Source organism: Ceratotherium simum, chromosome 26, assembly GCF_057802395.1.
Source record: "Ceratotherium simum simum isolate JZ-2026a chromosome 26, ASM5780239v1, whole genome shotgun sequence".
NCBI classification, from domain to species: Eukaryota; Metazoa; Chordata; class Mammalia; order Perissodactyla; family Rhinocerotidae; genus Ceratotherium; species Ceratotherium simum.
In genome coordinates, this window is record NC_141925.1 from 2,937,110 (window position 1) to 2,945,808 (window position 8,699).

The 8,699-nt window shown below is 54.9% G+C and overlaps 1 protein-coding gene across 2 annotated transcripts; it reads left to right on the forward strand.

The window, feature by feature from the left end:
* Window positions 1–479: 479 nt before the first annotated feature.
* IL32 (interleukin 32) lies at window positions 480–7,996 on the forward strand. Of its 2 annotated transcripts, none has more exons than XM_087449506.1 (9): window positions 480–548; window positions 650–694; window positions 2,075–2,116; window positions 2,263–2,322; window positions 6,083–6,124; window positions 6,270–6,329; window positions 6,690–6,716; window positions 6,895–6,954; window positions 7,442–7,996. In XM_087449506.1, the coding sequence occupies exons 2-9, from the start codon at window positions 680–682 to the stop codon at window positions 7,745–7,747; spliced, it is 612 nt and encodes a 203-aa protein (XP_087305632.1). In that variant the 5' UTR covers window positions 480–548; window positions 650–679; the 3' UTR covers window positions 7,748–7,996. The 2 variants fall into 2 exon arrangements, with proteins under 2 accessions (XP_087305632.1, XP_087305633.1); XM_087449507.1 differs by having other exon boundaries at window positions 482–548; window positions 653–694.
* Window positions 7,997–8,699: the final 703 nt, after the last annotated feature.

Consider the following 8,699-nt stretch of genomic DNA (forward strand, 5'->3'; position numbering starts at 1 on the left):
TTGGAGCTGAGGTGCATTCCTTTCAAGGGACCTGGTGGGCATTCCCGGTACCTTGACCCTACCTGGCTGCCTTCATTCTCAGAAGCTCCGGGAAATTCCCACCTGCTTTCCCAGGTCTCTACGTTTCCTCTGCCCCTCCCCTATCTCAGGCTGATGGGGTGCGGGGAAGAGGCCCATTCCTGGGCTCAGAGATTCCCACCCCAGCTCAGAGAGTGGAGGGGCCACGGCCAGGGACCCTCAGTGTAAGGGACGTGCCCTCCCCTCCCAGGCCCCTCAGATCTCGGTCTCCTTGTCTCTCCTTCCATCTGTCTCTGACCCTCTCTGTGTCTGTGTCTCTCTCTCTCTCTCTCTCTCACACACACACACACACACACACACACACACACACACACACACACAGTTAGCCCTGCATCCTGTCCTCGGGCAGGCTCCACACCCCCCACCCCACCCCCCACCCCCGCCCTTCTTCCTCTGCTCTGAAATCAGCTGCACCTCCCTCTGCAGCACAAACCTCGGCTGGGGGCTCTGCTGGGAGGACCTGGGACGAGGTGAGTGGCTCAGTGGAAGCCCAGGGAGGGAGCTGGGCTAAAGGGGCTTTCCTGGGTGTGGGAGAGGCTGCTTCACTTTTCCTCACAACTGTCCTCCCCAGCAGGCCACAGCCCCTGGATCCTGAGCAGCCATGTGCTACTCCAAGGTGAGTGAGAGCAGGTGATGGGGGGATACTGGGCCCTGGAGTCCCGTTTCTGCTGTATGTCCCCCTCTCCCACCAGCACAGGCGTCCGCCCATGCTGATCCTTCTCCATGCACCTGGCTCTGTCCCATTCTCCCTGGGCCATGGGAGTGGCTGCTGGAGTAGCAGTGGTCATGGGCATGTGACCCGAGAACTCAGCAGGGCCCCAGTCTCCTAATGGCCCTGAGGTTTGTTGGTGGAATACTCTGCTGTCACTGTCCTGAAATTCTGAATAATTATTGACAAAGGGACCCACAGTTTCATTTTGCTCTGAGCCCTTCACTTTATGTAGCAGGTCCTGGCTGTGTGGCCAGAATGTCTGTCTGGGAGGGAAATTATGGGAGGCAGCTCTGTGTGTGTGCTTCTGTGTGTGTGAGAAGAGCTGTGTGTGTGTCAGGGGCACTGAGGAGCAATGAGTGGTTTGGGACAAGGGTGTTACTTTTGTAAGCAGACCCAACGTGTTCGTGGGGGGAGCTGGTAAAGGGAGGGTCTAGAGGGTCGAAGAATCACTAATCCCAGGAGACCCTTTATCCCTGGAAACCTGGGGGTGGGGGGGGGGTGAGCAGTGTTTTCCTGGAAACTTTTGAGATTCCTCTCAGGGGCCTGGACCAAGAGCCTAGGACCTGCATCGGCCTCCAATTTGGGGTGCCCTCCAATCTACTCCACCCTTCCTCACTCTCCACACCAGTCCTGAGGGTGACCAGACGGTCCAGTGCTCTCTGGGCCTTGTGAGAGTGGGGTCATCCAGGGCTCAGTGGACACGCCCAGTGTACGAGGGAGACTGGAGAGAAGATGGTTCCCACTGGCCGGCACGGTATTTCCTTTGTCCTATTTCCTGTGACTTCAGGCCGACAGGATGGTACCATCGCTGACTCAAAGTGGGGAGGCAGGTGCCCCGCAAAGAAATTTGCCCAGGGCCCTGCACACCTTGTGAGTGACACTGACCACACTGTGGTCCCCACACCAGTGTGTATAAAGCCAGATTCGGGCCACAATGTGGAGAATCGGGAGGAAGCCTACGGGGTCTGTCCCGCCTCTGTGGTGGAGCCCAGTGTCTGGGGTGAGCAGGGGCCTGGGCTGCTGTGGGCTTGCAGGGTCAGCAGTCGGGCAGAGCAGCTGGCTGCAGGTCACTGCCAATTCCTCCCTTGGCCCACTCTTCCCTGGGACTAGAGAGGGCCGGGTATGTAGGAAGTGGTTGACCCTGCACGCTCCAGAGCGGTGTTCATTCTTGTATGTTTGTGCGCACATGGAGTGTATGAGTTTGTGTGTGTGTGTGTGTTTGTGTAAGAGGTGTGGGGGTTTGGGAAGTCATATAAGACTTCAATGTCACTGTTACCTCCACAGCTAGCCCAACAGGATCACACTGAGCGTCGAAGCGGGAGAATGGTAAGCAGCCCTTCCCCATGTATAGTGGGGGGTGGGGTGGCGGGGCCTGGGCTCTGCTGTGTGAGGCTGAGAATGTTCTGGCCCACCTGGGACCCAGGAGGGAGAAGGATCAGGCCTCTTTGTCCCAACTCTGCCTCTCTTCACAGTACCAGCATGTAAACAATTCCTATGATTACGTCAAAAGTCAACCCCAAGGAGATGCACAGGTGGGTCAGTGTGCGCCCAGCCCCTGCTCTCGTAACTTGGGTGTGGTGGGGTGGTCACGATGATGACGATGGTGATGATGAAGGTGCCACCTCAGGTTTGTTCATTCCCTACACTGGACAAAATGCACACCTGTTGGCAGGTGAGTGCACAGGTGGGGATACAGAGTCCCAGGGAGGCTGAGGGAGGTGTGCCAGTCACAGGGCATACTGATGACAGAGCAGCGATGCCAGACACCTGGAGTGTGGGCACTTGGACTGGACCCAGTTACGGGGGGGAGATGGGGCTGAGAACAGGCTGGGGCTTGGGGAGAAAACTGAAAGAGAGAGAGGTTGGGGGATTGAAACCACGTGACTTTTCCCCAACTGGTCAAGCACATCCTAGAAGAAGTGGAGGTAAGTTTTGGCGTTGCCCCTCCCCCAAATCTTTGTCCCCAGGAGCAGGGTTAGTTCAGGTTATTGCATCGGGGCTCGTGGCTCCCCTGTGCCACAACAGGAGCCATGGAGGCCGCGGGGCAGGGAGGGGGACGGCAGACTTCAGCAGGCAGGCGCAGGTCTGCAGCCTCTGCACCCTTCCGTCCCCAGGACCATTGCAAGGAGAACTTGCCTCAAGCGGGGGTGCTCGCCGTCATGAAAACAACCCAGGGAGTTTGAGGCTCCCGTGCCAGCCCTCCTTGCTTCCCCTCCCCTCCTGCTCTCTCTTGATTGTGGTGCTGCCGTGTGTCTAAACAGCTCTCCTGAGTGCGCGGTGGAGACATGGCCTCCCAAGAGCTCAGGAGGTGGCAGCCTCACTGGCAGTAGCCTCCAGGCCTCCCCACACAGCACACAGTGGCCAGAGCCCTGCTCTCAACTCCATGTGTGATGAGACACTTGGGCCTGATGCTGGGCTCAGAGGCCAGTCAGGCAACAAGAAGGTACAACCATCATGGTTTACGGCTGAGACTGAGAAAAGAATGAAAAATCAGAGAGCGGAACCCAAAAGTTGGTGGGGGGCCCAGAGGAGAGGTGTCCAATGTGAAATTTGAGGCTGCTTTCAGTGCTACATGGAAACTTCTCCTTTTCCAGCCTTTAACGATTGCTTAAGTCTACTACACAAAAATGCCATGTCAAATGGGTTAATGTTATTTTAAAAATGGTACAGTCTCATAATTAAAATTTAAAACTTTTGTGCTCAAAGAACACCACTAAAAAGTGAAATGACAACCACAGAATGGGAGAAAGATCTGCATATGATAATCTGATAAGGGACTTGTATCCAGAATATACAGACTACTCATACAACTTAATAATAAACACACAACTAAACCTAGGCAGAAATGGGCAAATGATCTGAGTATACATTTCTCCAAGGAAAATCTACAAATGGCCACTAAACATGTGAAGAGATTCTTAACTTCATTAGTCATGAGGGACATGTGAATCAAAACCATAATGTGTACCACTTCACACCCACTGGGATGGCTAGAATCAAAAAGATATAATTGTACGCATTGGTGAGGATGTGGAGACATTGGAACATTCACACTCTGCTGCTGAGAATGTAGGATGGCATGTCGCTTTGCAAAACAGTTGGGTAGTACCATAAAAATTTAATCACATAGTTACCACATGACCCAGGAATTCCACTCCTGGCTGTATACTTAAGAAAAAAACGTCTGTCCACACAGAAACTTGTACACGATGTTCATAGCAGCATTGCTCACAATAGCCAAAAGATGGAAATACCCAAAATGTCCATCAATAGGTGAATGGATAAACAAAATGTAGTCTATCCATACAGTGGAATATCATTCAATCACAAAAAGGCAGGAAGCACTAACACACAATAGAAGATGGATGAACTTTGAAAATCTTAGGCAAAGGGAAAGAAGCCACACAAAATGGGTCCCATAGTGTGTGATTCCGTTTATATGAAATGTCCAGAATAGGAATATCCATAGAGACAAAAAGTAGATGAGTGGTTTCCTAGGCTGGGTGAGGGGTGGGGAGGTGGGGATTAAGGGATGATGGCTAAGGGGTGCAGAATTTCTTTTTGAGGTGGAGAAAGGTTCTGAAATTGACTGTGATTATGTCCGAACAGTTGTGTGCATTGAATTGTCCACTTTAATGGATGAAGTGTATTGTATGTGAATTATATCTCACCAAAGCTATAATAAAAAAAGGTCCAGTTCCCAATGACACAGAAGAGGCCTTCAGATGGTGGCCTTTGTGAGACAGTCTTGGAGGTGCCGAGTGTCACATGCGGCCAGGGAGCCAGGATTGTGTAGATGAAGCCCAGAAATATTTCTTGTAGCTGAAGCAGGAGCAGCTCCCTTCTCTCTCCCAGCCCCAATTCAAAGCTGGCCTGGAAGGGTCTGGACTTCCCGGGTGTGGAAAGGGGGTTTCCAACAATTGATTGGGCTCCGAAGGGGCAGGGAGGCATGAACTGGGGTCTGGTTAACCCGAGTGAGTCTTTCACCAAGGATGTGTGCTTTGTAGGTCTGTCCCCTGGGGCTTACATGGTTGGCCCCTTCAGGGTCCTGGGTCCTCCTTGAGGGTGTCAGAGGTTGAATTGTGTCCCCTCAAATTCATAGGCTGAAGTCCTAACCCCCAGTACCTCAGAATGTGACCTTAGCGGGAGATAGTGTCTTGACAGAGGGAATCTAGTTAAAATGAGGTTGTGGGGCCAAAAGTCCTGTCTGGGAGGTAAACTCTGGAGGAAAGCTCTGTGTGTGTGCTTCTGTGTGTGTGAGAAGAGGCCGGTGTGTGTGAGTGTCGGGGGCACTGAGGAGCAATGAGTGTTATGGGACAAGGGTATTACTTTCCGAAGCAGACCTGATGTGTTCGTGGGGGTAAAAGGAGGGCCTAGAGGGTCAGAAGAATCACCAATCCCAGGAGACCCTTCATCCCCTGGAAACCAGGGGGTGGGGTGTGGGCAGTGCTTTCCTGGAAACTTTTCAAATTCCACCAGAGGGTGTGACCAGGAGCCCAGGACCTGCATCGGCCTCACTGTCTATTCCTCTTTTTTGGGGTGCCCTCCGACCTCCTCTACCCTCCCTCAACTGCCACCCCAGTTTTAAGTGTGACTAGATGCTCCAGTGCTCTCTGGGCCTTGTGACAGTGGGGTCATCCAGGGCTCATTGACCAGGGCCACTTTAGGAGGGTGACTTGGAGAGCAGATGGTTCCCACTGGCCGGCACGGTATTTCCTTTGTGCTGTTTCATATGACATTGGTCCAATAGGATGGTACCACCGCTGACTCAAAGTGTGCAGGCAGGTGCCCCACAAAGATATTTGCCCAGGACCCTGCACATGCTGTGAGTGGCACTGCCCGCCCTGTGGTCCCCAAACCAGTGTGTATAAAGCCAGATGGGGCCACAACGTGGAGACTTGGGAGGAAGTCTACAGGGTATGTCCCGCCTCTGTGGTGGAGCCCAGTGTCCGGGGTGAGCAGGGGCCTGAGCTGCTGTGGGCTTGCAGGGTCAGCAGTCAGGCAGAGCAGCTGGCTGAAGGCACCGCTGAGTCCCTGTGGCTGCCCCAAGAGAAATGGTCACTGCCAATTCCTCCCTCGTCCTGCTGGCCCCTGGGACAAGAGAGGGTCGAGTATCTGGGAACTGGGTTGAGCTGCATGCTCCAGAGCAGTGTTCATTCTTCTATGTTTGTGTAACGGTGAGTGTATGTCTGTGTGTGTGAGTGTGTGTGTGTGTGTGTGTATGTGTGTGTAGAACAGGTCTCAGGGGTTGGAAAGTCATACTAGAGCTGAATGTCACTATTACCTCCACAGTTAATCCAGGATGACCCTATTGAGGTTCTGCAGAACCGAATGGTAAGAAGCTCTCTCCCATGTGTGGCTGGGGTGGTGAGTGGGGGCCTGCACTGTGTTGTGTGAGGCTGAGAATGTTCTGGCCTACCTGGGACCCAGGAGGGAGAAAGATCAGGCGTTTTTGTTCCAAATGTCTCTCTCTTCACAGTGCAGTGAAATAGTCAATTTCTGTGGTAATCTGAGACGTAATTTCGAAGGATATGCACAGGTAGGTCATTGCGGCCTCCCACCTGCTCTCCTAACTTGGGGGGTGGAGTGGCTTCATGGCGATGATGATGATGATGATGAAGGTGTCACGTCAGGCTTGCTCATTCCTTACACTGGACAAAATGCACACCTCTGTGGCAGGTGAGTGCACAGGTGGGGACAAAAGCCCAGGGAGGCTGAGGGAGGTGTCCCAGTCAAGGGCATACTGATGACAGAGCAGCGATGCCAGACATCTGGTCCCCAGGTACCGGGATGGACTCTGATGTGGGGGCGGCAGGGCTGAAAACAGGCTGGGGATTGGGGAGAAGACTGAAAGGGAGGGCGGCTGGGAGATTGAAACCTCATGGTTTTCTCCCAACAGGTCGAGTCTGATCTAGAAGACATGGAGGTGAGTTTTGGCCTTGCCCCTCCCCCAGGGCTTAGTCCCCACGAGCTGGGCGAGTCCAGGTTATTGGGTCTAGGCTCCAGGCTCCCTTGTGACTCACGTGGACCCGTGGAAGCCACAGCGGGGAAGGCAGACTTCAGGCAGGAGCAGGTCTGAAGCCTCTGTACCCTCCTGTCCCCAGGACCAATTCAATGAGGACTTGATTGACACCGTGGGTGCTTACTGTAAGAAAAACAACCCGGTGAGTGTGAGGTGCCCGTCTCAGCCCTCCTCACTTTCGCTTCCCCTCTGGCTCTCTCTTGATTTTGGTACTGCCGTGTGTGTACACAGCCCCCATTAACAGAGCGGGAAGGGATGGCCCCCGAGATCTCAGGAGGTGGCAGCCTCTCTGGCACCGGCCTCCAGGCCTCCCCACCCAGCACACAGTGGCCAGATGCCTGCCCTCCATTCCATGGATGATGAGCCACACGGGCTTGGTGCTCGGCTCAGGGGCCAGTCAGCCAACAAGCGGGTTCAGCCATCGTGGTTTATGCCACAGAGGGGAGTTGAGGGACTGAGCCTCTGGGGAAAGTCCTCGTGTCTGTGCAGCTGTTGGAGGGAAAGCAGGCAGACCATCTGTGGGCTTCTGTCTCCCAGAGTCTCTAAAAGGCTGCGAGGCCTCAGCCAGGGTCAGGACCCGGGGCTGCATCCCCCTAGGCGTGACCCTGAATGGCTCCCCATCCCCACAGAGATTTGCTGACCGAGTTCCCGATATGCAGCGGGAAATACATTCCAGAACCCAGATGCTCTCTGGCCACAACCGGAGACTTGAGAGCCCTGTGACCCAGCAACCCAGGGAGAGCCTTTGTGACAAGGTAGAGAGGTTGTTCAAAAGGCTGCTGGAGCGACTGCAGAAGACCTGGCAGGCTGTGCTGGCCTGGGTGCAGGAGAAGGTGGCTGCCTGCTGGCGGGCCTTTTGCTCTGGGATGAAGAAGATCTGGAGTGTGTGTGAGCGTCTCTGGTCGTCTGTGGCACAGCTCTTCATCCAGGTCTAGGGGGCTCCAGGGGTCCAGGAAGAGCCGCCACAGCTTGCAGCCCTTTGACTTCCCCTTCTCTGAAAGAATCTTCTGAAGTGACCTCTGCCTCCTGCTCATCCTTGACCTGTCCCTGACAACGTCCATCACCTCCGCTCTGTGCACAGTCTGGCCACGCTGCCCGCCACACCCTCCTCGCCCGGGTGTCCTTCTGCAGGCCTGACTTGTGGCTCTAGCCCTGGTGTCTTAATAAAAGTTGGTTGAACCAAATCCAGTGTCTGATGGCATGGGAGGCAGGGTGCCCAGTGGTTACAGGGAAAGTCTGTGCCATAGATGGACCCGGGCCGGGGTTCCGGCTCTGGGGAGCAAGGACAAGCCGCCTGACCTCTCTAGTCTGTAAATGGGGACCCTGCTCACAACTGGTCATGGACTAGTGGTGGAGACGGAAAGATTCCAGGTTGGCACCTTGCTCACCACAGGGCCTGATGCACAGTAGGACTCCATCACTACCCACACCCGGGGCAGCAGGGGGCTCGGCCTGAGGGGCTTTGGCCACTTCTGTTCTCCCAACCTCCTTCTTTGGGCCTTCATCGCTCTGCTGGGCTGGGGCCTCCGAAACTCCTTGGTCTTTCTCCCAAGATCAGAGGCCGGGAGCTGGAAGGGGGTGGGGAGGGAGGGCGCACCCCTACCTGGGCCAGCAAGGAGGGTAGAGGAGGGAGGGACAGGACTCTGATCTCTGGCCTGTGGCCTCACCTGGGCCTGCAAATGCAGAACCCCGTGGGTGGAGTACAGGAGCAAAGCCTCGGGGGCCAGCAGTGTTCAGCATTTGTAAGGCCTGATCCCCCTCCCCCCAACCCCCCCCAACCCTCCAACTTCCTGCCTGAGGCAGATTCACACAGAGCAGCTGTGCACTCAGGGTGGCTGGCAGGAGCAGCAGCTGCTGAGATGAAGTGAGGGGTGGAGCTGGACCTGA